Source organism: Solanum dulcamara, chromosome 2, assembly GCF_947179165.1.
Source record: "Solanum dulcamara chromosome 2, daSolDulc1.2, whole genome shotgun sequence".
Taxonomy (NCBI): Eukaryota; Viridiplantae; Streptophyta; class Magnoliopsida; order Solanales; family Solanaceae; genus Solanum; species Solanum dulcamara.
The window spans coordinates 23,420,256-23,436,253 of NC_077238.1; the positions used below are offsets into that span (position 1 = coordinate 23,420,256).

The 15,998-nt window shown below is 35.9% G+C and overlaps 1 protein-coding gene across 2 annotated transcripts; it reads right to left on the reverse strand.

Annotated features, from left to right (window-relative positions):
* Positions 1 to 13,013: 13,013 nt before the first annotated feature.
* LOC129875907 (uncharacterized) lies at positions 13,014 to 15,354 on the reverse strand. 2 transcript variants are annotated; one of them, XR_008763243.1, is made up of 4 exons: positions 15,062 to 15,354; positions 14,774 to 14,919; positions 13,266 to 13,315; positions 13,014 to 13,169 (listed from the first exon to the last, which is right to left on the reverse strand). XR_008763243.1 is itself a non-coding variant. In XM_055951149.1 (3 exons), exons 2-3 carry the CDS (start codon positions 14,874 to 14,876, stop codon positions 13,824 to 13,826), a joined length of 369 nt encoding a protein of 122 aa, XP_055807124.1. In that variant the 5' UTR covers positions 14,877 to 14,919; positions 15,062 to 15,354; the 3' UTR covers positions 13,451 to 13,823. The 2 variants fall into 2 exon arrangements, 1 of the variants encoding a protein (XP_055807124.1); XM_055951149.1 differs by lacking the exons at positions 13,014 to 13,169; positions 13,266 to 13,315 and adding an exon at positions 13,451 to 14,089.
* Between the last annotated feature and the right edge of the window lie 644 nt (positions 15,355 to 15,998).

A 15,998-nucleotide genomic window follows, 5' to 3' on the forward strand; every position in this document is an offset into this window, starting at 1 on the left:
TTAACTCTTAATATCATACTTACTTCACCCAGATTTTTCATATCAAAATTAATAGACAAAGATTGTTTGGTACTTTTCACAATATCTATATTATTTATCAAATTATAACACCTCAAAAATTCCTAGCTCAAATCAGATCAGGAAAAGCTTAAAAAAAAATTCTAAATCTGCAGATTTTTGAGAATTACGGACACCATCTATAGACCGTAAATGGTACCACTGATCGTAGATGGAATCTATAGATGAGACTTCAGAAAAAGGAATTTTTATATGAGATTTATGAGTCTAGTTTACGAGTCATAATTAATTTTACGAATCGTAAACTTGAATCATAGATCGACTTCAGATACTTGAATTTTTATTTGAACAAGATGAACAAGGACCACGAATCGTAGATTAGTTTACGAATCATAAAATACGTCTCGTAAATCAAACTTCAGAAACATAGGAATTCTATGATTTTTACAGACACATTTTACGACTCGTAGATTAATCTACGGACCGTAGATGGGTCTCATAGAATCAATCTTCAGAAACTCAGCAACTCTCTCTAATTTCTACGAATAGAGCTATACAGTCACGGACCGTAGATGGCCCTCATAAATGACATCTGATAGTTTTTCTTTAGGGTTCCTTTTGATCTTTTCCACTATTTTTAATCCTTATACTATGTCATTTTAGCCTATTCTAAGTGGGATTAAGAAATATTTAGTGACATAAACATCCCTTTCATGCACAAGACTCAGAAAATCATATTTCTCTCTCAAGTTTTTCTCAAGCAAGAACTAGGGTTCCAAAGGTTCAAGTCTTCATTTCAAGATTCAAACTAGTTTGGTAGGTGGAATTTCATCAATGGGTATCCTTTCACCCATTGAATCCCAAAGAAACCTCAGCTTCCAAATTTATGATTCTTAGACGAGCTCTATTCCTTGTCTGTATTCTTGAAGGTGGAGGCATAGTAGTCGGTGAGATCTCAGTGCTGGCAATGTTTCTCTAACTAATGGTATGCTTGGGAGGCATGATCTGAAAACGTGTAAACGTATGAGTTAGAAGAAACTTTTATATGGTTAAACTCTATTGCACGTATTTAGAGTGTGAAAGAAGGGTGCTACTTCCTAATGTCATGTAGCCTCTCTATTATAGATGTGACACACTTCACACCGATAAGAAGGACTTTACTAGACACAACTTCATAAACGTTTTAAGACTCTTGAACTTTATGATCTGATACCATGTTTGTCACGCCCCAAGTCTACACACTAGGCGTGGTCGACACTCTAAAATCACTGCTGAACTTAAGAGAACCTTTGGCCTAACTAACTACATAGAAAAAGACTAACTTGATATCAAAGCTTTAAAAGAAGTGAGCATTTAAATGCTAAAATATAACTTGAGAATCTTTCTAAAATATCTGAATATAATAGGCAATAAATAATATTTTCAAAAAATATCAACTGAAAGACTAGCTGAATCAAACTCTATGTTTGTCCACGAGCCTTTAATCACTAAAGATAGGTGTCGGAATAGACCCGTGGCTACCTTAAATGAAATACTAATACTAAAAGAAAATACCTATAAAGGCGTCCTCTGAAAGCAAGGAGGGCTCATAGAAGGCTGATGAAGTGTGATCTCAATAGGGCGCCTGTTGATGATTCTAAATACTTGCGTCTGCATCATAAAACCATGTAGCATCGAAGAATGTTAATACATAGAATTACGGTAAGGAATAAAGCTAAATGAAAACACTAAACTGAATAGAATGTTCATGCTGAATAGAAACGTTAAAGGTAACTTGACTGAGATGTGAAGTATGCATGTAAAGTAAAATATGTAAATTTTCAAAACTAGGACAATGCAATATACACATATCATCTGAAAATAATTACTTTACTTTCTTGGAGAGTTTCTCTAAACGACAATCATCACTATGAGTCTTGTGATGACATAACATCTAGCACATGTTGCTAGAGCCATCATACTCCTTGCCAGAGCATAGGACAATAATTTTACTTATGGATCCATCTTAAAGTCCTCTTTTGGGACGAGTGAGGAGTCACCCAGATTAATGGTACGATCCTATCTACGCTGGTGGCGCAGGTTATGGAGTTGGAGTTACCTTAACTTGTACCCAAATTGATTCTCAATACTACTCCCAAAATATGCACTATGCTCAATAACATTAAAACTGTTTGTGTTGGGTCAATGCTCAAAAATATTTCTTAAAGCTATATTGAACTCTTTTTTTAACTGATTGAAACTGCTTTTGAAACTATTTATGCTCTTCTTAAAAGTAACAAGCTTTTCTCAATACTGATAATGGATTTGGAACCCTTTAGTTCCTTTAAAAATCTTTACTGATCAACATGCGAAATACTAAATTTTATTTATGTTATGAGGATCATGCATTATAAACGAGTAATGCGAAATACTTTACTTACTCAAATTCTAAAAATCATGCATAGTGAAGAACAATGCAATACCTTTATTGTCAACTGGGTAGGGTTTATGTGAGAAATAATCATGAACTGTAATCCAAGAAAATCAGAATTTACATGAGGAAGAATATACTTAATAATAATACTCAATATTCAATAAAATGAATACAGTTCAGTTCAAAAATCCAAAGAAAACTTGGGTTAGAACCGTAGGTTAATCTTTTACTGACTGAATTTAGATGTAAGGCATGAGGAAGAACTTACTCCAAGACTCTAAGTAGCCTTACATACATGGAAGAACAATATTTTTGAAGAAACTGGAAGAATTCGATGAACGCTATTGGAACTTTAGCCTTTCTCCCCTTGGAACCTTGTTTTATGTCTTGAAAAGGTTGAATGATACTGATAAAGGACTTAGTTTGATTCCAAAATATTAAGTCTTATACTTGAAAAGGGTGAGAAAGGACGGAAATATCCTTCATTAAAAGCTGACAGACTCTACGAGTACCTCCTACGGTCCGTAGAAGCTTCTACGGGTTGTAGGAGCCCTCTCATAGGAAGTTGACTGGGACACTACAGGTTCTAAAGTTGGGTCTACGGGACCTTCTACGGTTTGTAGACCTTTCTATGGATCATGAAAGAGGGTCATAGAAGTACACTAAGGGATGTTCACAAGTTTGGGTCTATAAACCTTTCTACGGATCGTACACCTTTCTACGAGTCGTGGACCCTGCTTGTAGAAAAGGGATCTGAAGTGGGTATCAAGACTTTGGGTCAATGAGACCTTCTACGGTTTGTAGTCCCTTCTACGGGCCATAGAAGTCCCTTCTACGGGCCATAGAAGTCCTTCGTCCTACACACTTGATATTCTAAGTCTCTGATTGTAAGACTCAGATAATCAAAAAGTTTGGACAAGGAGAAATTTCGAGAAAAGGGAGCTGACCCCAGGATTTACGGCTTCATCTATGACTCATATATGTTTCTACGACTCGTAAGGATGATTCGTATAGTGGGTGTTGGAGTTAGTCCAGGATCTACCTTAGGTAAGGTTCTAGGATTCGATTGGACGAGTCGTTATCCAGTAGACGAGTCATAAATATAACTCATAAATAAACATCTGAGGCTTAGAAATTGTAGGTTTTTAGACCTACAAGACGAGTCTAATCGATTAATCATAACCAAGATGATAAGTCATAGAAATGACTCGTAAACACAACTTCAGAGATTGAAAATTTCATATTTTAACCCTACAAGACCAGTTGGGTATATGATCCGTATACGTGATTACGAGTCATAATGACGACTCGTAGGAAAAGTTCAAAGACTAAATTTTTAGGTGTTTCCCAAAAACTGCAGGATGAGTCGTTCCTATGACTCATCGCCACTTCTACAAATCGTAGAGTTTAATTTGTAAGGTCAAATATTGAATTTAATGAAGGGTAATTCCATATTTTTCCAAAGTTTGAATCAATGTATCTAGACACAATTATGACTAAGTTCAAGCCTATAACTACCCATCCCTTCTAAATTCTCTCTATTCTAATTCATTCACCTATATTCCCCTAAGGCAAGATCACAAATCCTCTCAAGCTTTTCTCCAAATTCCAAGGTAGGGTTTCAACTTCCACTAAGGTTCTTCTTCAATTTTAGGTTGATTTCTTCAAGGTATGTAAGAATTTATCCATGGGTTCCTTTTACCCATGTATTTCTAAGGTTTTCTCAAAGTTTACCTCAATTTTCAATTGTCTATTAACCCTAGTTTTGATGAATTGTATTGGGCTTTTCAATTTCATTTTTATTATTGTCAATGATTATTCTAAGCATGTTTCTACATGAATTGCATGGTTTCAAGTTGATTTATGAATGCCCATGCATGAAGTTATTTTCAATCATGATTATGAAGTTTAAAGATGATTTTCATGAGTTGATTACAAGTTTGATAATTTCAGAAGAAAGATTTTAGGAATGAAGTTGAAATTATGATTTAATGACGAAAGTTATGATGATGATCAATTATGATCCAAGATAGTTATTAGTGTGTGATAAGTACAATTCTTACTCAAATCATGTCCAAGATGGTGAAAGGACAATTCTCATCGAAGTTATGGATTTCTATGAATCACTAAAGTTAATGAGCTGCTCTTAATATGTGTTATAAAGATGGATAGATAGGTAGTTACTATCTTTTCCTATAATATTTATGATCATGTTTTAGTGAATTCCGTTGGGATATTGATTAAGCACCGAGAGGACTTCTAGGTGGGGTTTGATCCGGTAATGTAGTTAGTTACCCAAGGGAATCCTAGTAGCAACCTAAAGTCTCAAACTACATTGCCGATATAGGTTGCTTTCATGGCTTAGTTAATGGATCCACATATAGCTATTGAGTTAAAGTTGCTTCTCATGGAGTCTATCTTTTCAAGTAGCCTCTCTCTTCTCGATGTGGGAGTTATATCGGATTTTATGGTCTTAAGATGTCGGTTAAAGGTCTTATCCCACACAAGTTGAATGCTAAGATATAAGATTTACTATGAAGTTTTGATGTACTGACCAGAAGTTTTAATATGTCTCCAAATGCTTTTAAATCTTACTCATGTTCATCATGTTGGTCATGCATCTTAAGTCATATTGCTCACTTTCCTTTACTTGTTCATGCATATCTCACATACTTAGTGCCTTTTATGTACTAATGCATATTTTGCCTACATTGTCTCATATTGTAAGGACGGACGATACTCACGCTCCTTATATTTATGGCTAGAGTTGCTTAGTTCTCAAAGAGTTAGTGAGTCATCATATCATCTAGGACATGACTTTCCTTTCATATGGCTATTTTGACTTTCTCTTATAATTCGGGTAAGCTAGGAGCTTGTGCTAAGCCCCCATCTAGTCTAGAATAGAGGCATGTTTAGATGTTACTTTGGTGTAGTCTATTTTTGACATTGATTGAGTATATCTATCCCTTAGACTTACATCATTGAGTTGTTCTTCTGCTTATCTTGATTATGCTTATTTTACCTAATGTATGTGACGTATACTAAGATGGCTTGGTTAGGATCCTTCGAGTTCCTAATTGCCGTGTCATGGCTTGGACTTAATTTTGTTCATGACAAACTTGGTATCAGAGAACAAGGTTTAGGAGTGTCCTAGGGAGTCTAACATGCTGCGTTGAGTAAAATCTTATTCATTGGTGTGAAGCGCGCCACATCTATAAATAAACTATGAAGTGTCTTAGGAAAATCTCACTTCTTTCATAATCTACGTCATGTGGTAGAGTGATACTCTAAGTCTTTCCCTCTAATGCTTGTTCTCTGTGAATTTTAGAAAATGCCTCCACAAAGATACGCCACTCGAAGGAATGTGGTTGAAGAAGCGCAACAAGCTCTGAATGATCCCTTGAATGACCAAGTCTCCGATGTCGAGTTCCAAACGTCCTTTCAAATATATGCTCAAGCCATTATAGCTCAAGCGAATTGTGAGGTGGTTTCTCTCGTGAACCCAAATGTGGTTATGGCAGAAATAGAACTTTGTGACTTCATAAGGATGAATCTTCTGGAGTTTTGGGGTTCCAAGATGGAAGAGGATCCACAAGAGTTTCTTGGTAGCATTCACAAGATTATGGAGATTATGGGATTAGCCCGGTAGATAGGGCGGAGTTGGCTACTTATCAATTGAAGGGCGTTTCTTGTAGTTGATTTAATCAATAGAAGAGTGAGAATCCTAGAGAGGCGGATCCCGAACTTGGGAGGAATTCAAAAGAGTGTTTATTGATTGCTTTTTTCTATTGGATTTGAGGAAGGCCAAGGTACAAGAATTCATCAACCTTAAGTAAGATGTCATGAGTGTGAGGGAGTATGCCCTCCAGTTCACCCAATTATCAAAATATGCTCCATTCATGATTGCCGACCTAAGAGCCCGTACGAGAAAGTTTGTGTCGGGTATGTAGGATGTGGTTTCTAAGGAGTTTAAGATGGCTATGTTGATTCGAGAAATGGACATCTCTAGACTATGACATATGCAGAGCAAATAAAGGGTGAAAAGCTTAAAAAAAGAAGTGCTAGGGAGTCTAAGAGGGCAAGGACCGATGATAGTGATTCTTCTTATGTTAATCTCGGAAGTGGTGGGCATCCTCATTTTCTCCAAAGGTACTCTGGTCAAGGATCTTCAAATGCTACTAATTCAAGGTTTGAAAAGGATAGGGTGCCCAACCCTAAGCCTCAAGGAGGTGCCCCAATTGGCCAAGTGACCCCTGCATGCAAGAAGTGTTGAAAGAACCACAAAAGAGAGTGTCTAACAGGTTTGAATATGTGCTATTGATGTAGCAAACCTAGTTATCATGCTAAGGAATATAAGGTCAAAGGTGATCATCCTCAAGGTCAAGTTGCTCATAGAGGCCAAGTGCAACAAGGTGCTCAAGTGCAACAAAAGGGTGGTCAACGCACCAATTGGTTTTATGCTCTTCATGGTAGGCAAGAGGTAGAGGAGACTCCCGATGTTGTTGTCAGTATGTTACGGGTCTTTCACTATGATGTTTATGCCTTACTTGATACGGGTGAAAATTTATCTTTTGTTACTCCTTTTGTGGCCAGGAGATTTGATGTTAGCCCCAAAATATTGTTAGAGCCTTTTTCTTTATATACTCCCGTAGGTGAGTCTCTTGGAAACAGCCGTCCTACCTTGGTAGGAGTAAGGTCTGTGTACACTCTACCCTCCTCAGACCCCACATTATGGGATTTCACTAGGTTGTTGTTGTTGTTGTTATTGTTGTACTCCCGTAGGTGAGTCGGTTGTGGCTAAAAGAGTCTATAAAAATTATCTGATTTCAGTTTTCCATAAAGTTACTCTATGTGATCTAGTTGAGCTTGACATGACCGATTTTGATGTTATCCTTGGTATGGATTGACTATATACATGTTATGCTTTTATTGATTGTAGAACTTTAGTGGTTAAGTTTCAATTTCCTAATGAGCCGGTCCTAAAATGGAAGGGTAGTAATTCTATGTTAAGGGTAAATTCATTTTGTGCCTTAAAGCTCAAAATTTATTTCCAAAGGTTGCATCTACCATATTGTGAGGGTTAGGGATACTAATTTAGAAGCCCCTACTCTAGAGTCGGTCCCCATTGTTAATGAATTTCTGGATGTATTTCCCTATGATCTACCCGGTGTCCCTCCAGAAAAGAAAATTAACTTTGGTATAGACCTTCTTCCAGGCACTCAATCCATTTCTATTCCTCCTTACCAAATGGCTCCGGTGGAACTAAAAGAGTTAAATGATCAATTGAAAGACTTGTTAGACAAAGATTTTATTAGACCAAGTATATCCCCATACAGTGCTCCCATTTTGTTTGTTAGAAAGAAGGATGGTTCGCTCATATGTGCATTGACTATCGATAATTGAATAAAAATAACCATAAAGAATAAATATCCAATTCCGAGGATAGATGATTTGTTTGACCAATTGCAAAGGAAAAGTTATTTTTATAAGATTGACCTTCATTTTGGTTATCACCAATTGAGGGTAAGGGAGTGTGATATTTCTAAAACGGCATTTCGAATAAGGTATGGCCATTATGAGTTTTTAGTTATGTCATTTGGTTTGACCATTGCCCCTGTGATATTCATGGATTTGATGAATAGGGTGTTCAAATAATATTTAGATATGTTTTTAATTGTGTTTATTGATGATATTTTGGTTTATTCTTGAAATGAGGAGGAACATGCTAATCACTTAAGGATTGTGTTGCAAACTCTAAGGAATAAGCAATTATTTGCTAAGTTCAATAAATGTGAGTTTTGATTTAGAGAGGTTGCTTTTCTTGGTCACAGTGTGTCTGATAAAGAGATTATAGTTGATCCTAAGAAAAATAAGGCGGTTAAGAATTGGCCTAGACCGTTATCCACTTCGGATATTTGAAGTTTTTTGGTCCTAGCCGGATATTATAGAATATTTGTGGAAGGATTTTCATTTATCTCATCACCTTTGACTAAGTTGACTCAAAAGAAAGTGAAGCTCCAATGGTCGGAAGCTTGTGAGAAGAGTTTCCAAGAGTTGAAAGATCGTCTCACTACCACTCCTATTTTGACCTTGCCGAAAGGGTACGATGGTTTTATTGTGTATTGTGATGCTTCAAGGGTTTGTCTTGGTTTTTTTTGATGCAACATGGTAAGGTGATAGCCTATGCTTCTAGGAAATTTAAGGTGTATGAAAGAAACTATCCAAATCATGACTTGGAGTTAGCGGCGGTTATTTTTGCTTTGAAGATTTGGAGACACAATATATATGGTGTCCATGTGGATGTGTTTACCGACCATAAGAGTTTACAATATGTGTTTAAGCAAAAGGACTTGAACCTTCGTCAAAGGAGATTACTTGAATTATTGAAGGACTATGATATGAGTGTGTTGTACCATCCGGGCAAAGCCAATGTAGTTGTCGATGTCCTTAGCCGGTTGTCTATGGATAGTGTTGCACATGTTAAGAATGGTAAAAAAGAATTGGTCAGGGATGTTCATAGATTGGTACATTTAGGTGTGCGTTTGGTTAATTCTAATAATGGAGGTGTTCTTGTGCATAAAGGTTCAAAATCGTCTATTGTGGTGGATGTCAAGGTCAAGCAAGATAGTGATTCGGTGTTGGTTGAATTAAAGAAGTCGATTGTCAAAAAAGCCATTGAGGCTTTCTACCAAGGGGTAGATGGTGCACTCCGTTATCATGTCCGGTTGTGTGTGCCTAATGTCAATGGTTTAAGAGAGTTGATATTGAATGAGGCTCATAGTTCTCAGTATTTGATTCATTCGGGATCCACCAAGATGTATCACAATTTGAAGGGAAGTGTATTGGTGGAATGGTATGAAGAAGGATATAGCGGAGTTTGTGGCTAAGTGTCCAAATTTTCAATAAGTTAAGGTTGAGCATCAAAAAACAGGAGGTCTAGCCCAAGATATTGAAATTCCTACTTTGAAGTGGGAAGATGTGAATATGCACTTTGTAACGAGTTTACCTCGTACTAAAAAGAAATATGATTCCATTTAGGTTGTTGTAGATCGGATGACTAAGTTGGCTCATTTGCTACCGGTTAAGACTTCTTATGGTGCCGAAGACTATGCTAAGTTATATGTTCGTGAGTTGGTAAGAGTTCATGGTGTTCCCTTATTCATTATATCGGATCGAGGTACTCAATTCACTTTACACTTTTGAAAGTCATTTCAAAAGGGTCTTGGTACAAAGGTTAAGTTAAACACTCCTTTCCATTCTCAAATCGATGGTCAAGATGAAAGAAAGATCCAAACTTTATAGGATATGTTAAGGGCATGTGTTATTTATTTTAAGGGAATTTGGGATGAGCATCTACCATTGATTAAGTTTGCCAATAATAATAGTTATCACTCTAGCATTCTAATGGCTCCTTTTGAAGCATTATATGGGAGAAGATGTAGGTCCCAGGTGGGATGGTTTGAAGTAGGTGAGATGGCCTTGATTGGTGTAGATTTGGTAATTGATGCTATGGAGAAAGTGAGACTCATAAGGAAGAGGTTGAAGGCGGCTCAAAGTTGTCAAAAGTCCTATTCGGATGTTAGGAAAAGGGAACTTGAATTTGAGGTCGATGATTGGGTTTATTTGAAGGTTTCACCCATGAATGGTATAATGCATTTTGGTAAGAAAAGGAAATTTATTCCTAGATATGTTGGACCTTATAAGATATTGAGGCGTATTGGTAAGGTGGTCTATGAGTTAGAATTGCCATTAGAGTTAGCTATGGTTCACCCGGTGTTTCATGTATCTATGTTGAAAAAGTTTGTGGGTGATCCAAATTCCATTGTACCATTAGAAGATGTGAGTGTTGAAGATAATTTGACTTATGAGGAGGTTCCTGTAGAAATCTTAGACCGGCAAGTGAAGAAGCTAAGAAACAAAGAAGTTTGTGTCCGTCAAAGTATTGTGGAGGAATCAACAAGTAGAGAGTTCTACTTGGGAAGCAAAGACAGATATGATGAAACAATACCGGTATCTCTTTCCCTCTACTCAAGTCTAAAGTAGTAAGTTGTTCTTATTCAAGTTGATTGAACTCTTACGTATTCAGTTCCTCCTAAGTCATTCATATGTATGCATGTTCATGAAAGTTGATTTTAAGCCATGTTTTATCTTTTTGAAATTTTTATGTTCTATGCATTTTAAGGTGTCATTATATTCATGTTGGATTGCTAGTCCTCTTTATGTGTCTTCCCTATGCTAGTTGAACTTCATTCGAGGATAAATGTTTCTAAGGGGGAGATATTATAAGACTCCGATAGTCGGAAAGTTAGGACAAGGAGAAATTTTGAGAAAAGGGACTGACCACAGGATTTACGATTCCATCTATGACTCATACACATTCCTACGACTCATAAGGACAAGTTGTAGTATGGGTTTTGAAGGTAGTTGAGGATCTACCTCAGGAAAGGTTCTATGACTTGATTGGATGAGTCGTCGTCCATTTGATGAGTCACAAAAATAACTCGTAACTAAACATCTGAGTTTAGAAATTATAGGTTTTTGGACCTGCAGGACGTGTCTAATCAACAACTTGTAACCAAGATGACGAGTCATAGAAATGACTCATAAACACAACTTTAGAGACTGAAATATTTTAGATTTTAACCCTACAAGACGAGTTGGGTCTACAATCTGTATACGTGATTACGAGTTGTATTGACGACTTGTAGCAAAAGTTCAGAGACTAGATTTTTAGGTGTTTCCCAAAACCTGTAGGACAAGTCATTCCTACGACTCGTCACCACTTCTACGAATCGTAGAGTTCAATTCATAAGGTCAAATTTCAAATTTAATGAAGGGTAATTCTGTCTTTACCCAAAGTCCAGTTCAATGTATCTAGACATAATTATGACTAAGTTCAATCCTATAACTACCCATCCCTTCAAAATTCCCTCTATTCTAATTCATTCACCTAAGGCAAGATCACAAATCCTCTCAAGCTCTTCTCCAAATTCCAAGCTAGGGTTTCAAATTCCACCAAAGTTCTTCTTTAATTTTGGGTTGATTTTTTCAAGGTATGTGGGGATTTCTCCATGAGTTCTTTTTCACCCATGGAGTCCCAAGGTTTTCTCAAAGTTTTCCCCAATTTTCAATTGTCTATTAACCCTAGTTTTGATGAAATGCATTGGGATGTTTCAATTTTGTTTTTATTGTTATCAATGATTATTCTAAGCATGTGTCTACATGAATTGTATGATTTCAAGTTGAATTATGAATGCCATGCATGAAGTTATTTTCACACAAATCATGTTTAAGATGGTGATAAGGACAATTCTCACCGAAGTTATAAATTTCTATTAATTACTAAAGTTAATGAACTACTCTTAATATGTTTTATAAAGATAGATTGATAGGTAGTTACTGTCTTTTCTTATAATGTTTATGATCATGTTTGAATGAATTCCGTTAGGATATTGACTAAGCACCGAGAGGACTTCTAAGTGGGGTTCGGTCTGATAGCGTAGTTACTTACCCAAGAGAATCCTAATGGCAACCTAAAGTCTCAAACTACGTTGCCGACGTAGGTTGCCTTCATGGCTTAGTTAATGGATCCACATATAGCTATTGAGTTAAAGTTTCTTCTCAAGGAGTCTACCTTTTGAAGAAGCCTCTCTCTTCTCGATGTGGGAGTTACATCGGATTCTATGTTATAGTTTGCATGGTCTTAAGATGTCAGTTAAAGGTCTTGTCCCACACAAGTTGAATGCTAAGATATAAGATTTACTATGTAGTTTTGATGCATTGACCATAAGTTTTAATATGTTTCCACATGCGTTTAAGCCTTACTCATGTTCATTATGTTAGTCATGCATCTTATGTCATATTGTTCACGTTTCTTTATTTGTTCATGCATATCTCACATACTTTGTACCTTTTATGTACTAACACATATTTTGCCTACATTGTCTCATAATTCACTACAAAAAAAACAACCTCTAAGGAAGGAAAATCTTGTGCCCGAAAGTCCAAATCTGGTCTCAAATAGTCTATTGCGATGGGAAAAGGCTGGTCACCACCAGTCCTAAAAGACCTCTTCGCTAGAGATCAATTGCAACGGGCTCATTTAGCTAGTCTCTAAATGTTTTTAGAGAAGGAAGCATAGCTTGTCACCAAATTACTTTTAGAGACAATATATCTCATCCCAAATTGATGATTTTCTTCTTAGAAAACTAGTTACTTTCTGGTCTTTATATCCCTGATTATAAACTACCTTGTCCTAGATTAGTCTTTTGGGACAAGCAACTACCTCATCCCAGATTACTTTTTTGGGACGAGTACCTCGTCGTAGATCAGTTTTTGTGACTAGTAGCTACCTCATCCTTGGTGAACCTTTAGGTACGAGAAGTTGTCTCATCAAAGATGTACGTACCTTTAGAGACAAGCAATATTTTTGGTCTCTAATTGACCACCAATGTTTCTTGAGCTTCATATCACATCACAGAATCATAAATTTTATCAATAAATATAGGATTGCTAATAAAAATCTCCAAATAAAAGGCTGATATAAATTTCAAAATTGTTTAACATAAATCCCATGGTGTTAGTTTCTATATTTGCTTAACATAAAAAGCTTAGCTAATCATCATCTCGAACTACACTATGATATCAAGTTTTGCATAAGTACTTCCGTAGCAAAATAATAACGATCTTCTGCATCTTCTAAACTTGCATCTTGACTTGTAGCTTCAATCTTCAAAATCTGTAAGTACAAATTTTTTGAACAAACCCATAAGTAACTATTGGCATATATAATAATATATGTCAATTTTACACTTAAATTACATAAACCGCTCACCACAAAAGAACTCTAAAGTTCACCAAGTGCTATCCCAAAATATCAACAAGCTGCAAGAATATAAGAAAAATTAATTAGAAAAGCTTTGATATGTATTAACCAAGAATTCAAATCTATGTCGAAAACACAAGGTTCAAGAACAGGAGATAGTACAAATGGACAAATTCTCCATCAAGAAGATGAATATTTTATTGCAAGAAATACTAGCTGCTGCTTGTGTGCTATGGATACTTTAGAGACTCAACAATATCTCTTTTTATAGAGTGCATATGGATAGATAAGGTCCAGGGAGAAATAGGTAGATGGTCTGGAATTCAAATTCCACCCAAAAATGTAGAGGAGAGTATGCCTTGTATCAAGAGAAGACGATGGAGGCAATTCTGAAATGAGCTAGCAACAATTTATGGGCAGTGGCCGGTTGTAGCAGTAATTTTTTTTTTGAATAACATTTTTCATATATGCAAATGCAACAATCGAGTTCTCGCACAAGGTATGCTACCACCTAATTGCGGCAACATCAGAAATGAAACAAGCAAGTGAAATACATATAGAAATAGCTTAGGCACTCTTTATAACTATATCTTCTTCATAGTTTACTGCAGCCTCGCCTTTAAGATTTGTTGTTTCTTCAAAGTAATCCTCCCGAACATTATTAGCTAGCATTAAGCAAACCAACCAGAAGAGTGCAGAATCAAGAGACAAGAAGGCACCGCCACCATAAAGACCAGTCTTAGCAGATGGACACTCAATTTGCAAGTTGTGGTGTATGTTCCGCATGATATGAAGCTGCTCAGTGATTGTAGGCCATAACAATAGCACTGTTGCTAAACCAGTTGTACCCACAAACATGCAGCAAGAAAGATAATAGATAATAAGCCCAGGGCAACAGTGTGATCAGATCAAATATTACAAATAACAACCCCTTTTCCTGATATTGCAATTCTAGCTGAAGGCTCAACATACTTCTTCCCCTTATCAATCTTCTATGAAAACTGAGAGGTACATCCAGCTTTTTGTGGTCTACATTAACCTGATTTAGAGCTTTGGCCAGTTCATTGACAAGCCTTTCAAAATCTTCAAAGTAAAGGGACACAACTTCCACCACAAAGTCCAAATTGCTCTCATCTTGCAGTTGTATAAACTGCTCATCCAGAATTTTCTCATTGTACAAGGAATCAGTGTACTCAGCTAGTTTTCTTTTGAGTTGTTCCATGATTTTTGTAGCTTTAATATATCATACTTGGAGAGCCAGAAATAAGGTTCTTGAAATCATAAGATTCTCAGACTATATCTCATCTATAAACTACAAGTGATAGTGTTAGGAGAATGAAGGAGTATATATATATATATATATATATATATATATATATATATATAGGAACAACTACTATCTAGTCTAGCTGTTTGTTTTTTGATACATAAAAGTTTAATTTCAGTTGTCTACGCAATTGAAATCTCAACAATTTTGAAAAATGTACTTGTTTTAACTTCGTGAATTTGTTGCTTACCTTGATTAATAGATGAAGGAAATATAGTCTTAACTTGCATATACTCTTTTTCAAGAACCATGGAGTTCTTATGTGTCGCTCCCTTTCCTTGAATAGAAGACATGGTAAAGTTTAAAGTTCTTGTTCTCGTCCCTTGCCAATAATACCTAGAAAAAGCCAGAAGGTGCTCAGAGTACAACTCATCGATAAATAGATTGAAGATAACACATTGACGAGAATATATATATACTGAAAAATGAGATAAGTGAGTAGGAACAACTACTAGCTAGTTTAGTTTTAAAAACTTACTTGTTTCAACTTCTTTGATGTATTGCTTAACTAGATCACTAGATTGAGAAGATAAACTCTTAGTTGAAATTTTCCCTTTTGATGTCAAAGATTTAAGCCCTCGTCCTCGTTCCCTTCCAATTGCATCAGGCGCGACAAAATATCTGAGAGTATTCTTCATAATTGATCCATCCTCATATTCAGTCTTCATATTGAACCTGAAAATAGAGCCAAAAATTTAAAAAACTAATAAGAAAACTTCCTATCCAGTGAACTGAACTGAAGGATAAAATAAAAGTAGTCTTTGAGATATAATCTAGTGAACTAAAGGATAGAATCAAATTAATCAAGAATAGTAATTTTTAACAGTAAGTAATTATCAAAACATGGGCCTTTTTAAATGCGCGATTGCACTTTAGCACTGCATTACTCAAGTGTATTAATGTCCATACAAAATACAAAGACCTTGACGAGAATAAAAAAAAGAAGAAATCAGTTTTGCGACTTTTCAACTCAACAAGAATCATGTGCGACAATGGAGTAATAAAAGACATCATGCCTATAAGAATGGGTAAACAATGAATATCTTCACCTCATCAATTCTTTTTCGTTTCATTTGTGAAGTATTTTCTAATTCATCTACAACATCATCATCTATTTGTTTCACAATCTCATAGGAATCACGAGGTTGAGTCTTTGTCACTACATGCCAACCTTTGTTGGCATTATCATTAGCATAAAATACTTGAGAATCTTGATCCGCCAAAATAGAAGGCTGATTTGTTTTTAAAAATCTACTCGGATTCACACTTACGAAGTCATACTTATCTCTTTTAACTCCTTTTATTTTGTCATACACATCAAACCAGTTGCATGGAACAAAATCACTCTTCTATTCGAAACAAATTACAATTCAATCACATATGTTAAAACTCCATAGTAATCAAGGTTCTCACTA

What these genes read in the sequence shown, in the direction of transcription:
- LOC129875907 (XM_055951149.1), bottom strand. Translation starts at nt 14,876, where the DNA reads ATGTCTTCTATTCAAGGAAAGGGAGCGACACATAAGAACTCCATGGTT. An exon ending in TCCTTCATCTATTAATCAAG is followed by an intron (nt 14,090 to 14,773) that starts GTAAGCAACAAA and finishes CAACTGGTTTAG; the next exon opens with CAACAGTGCTATTGTTATGG.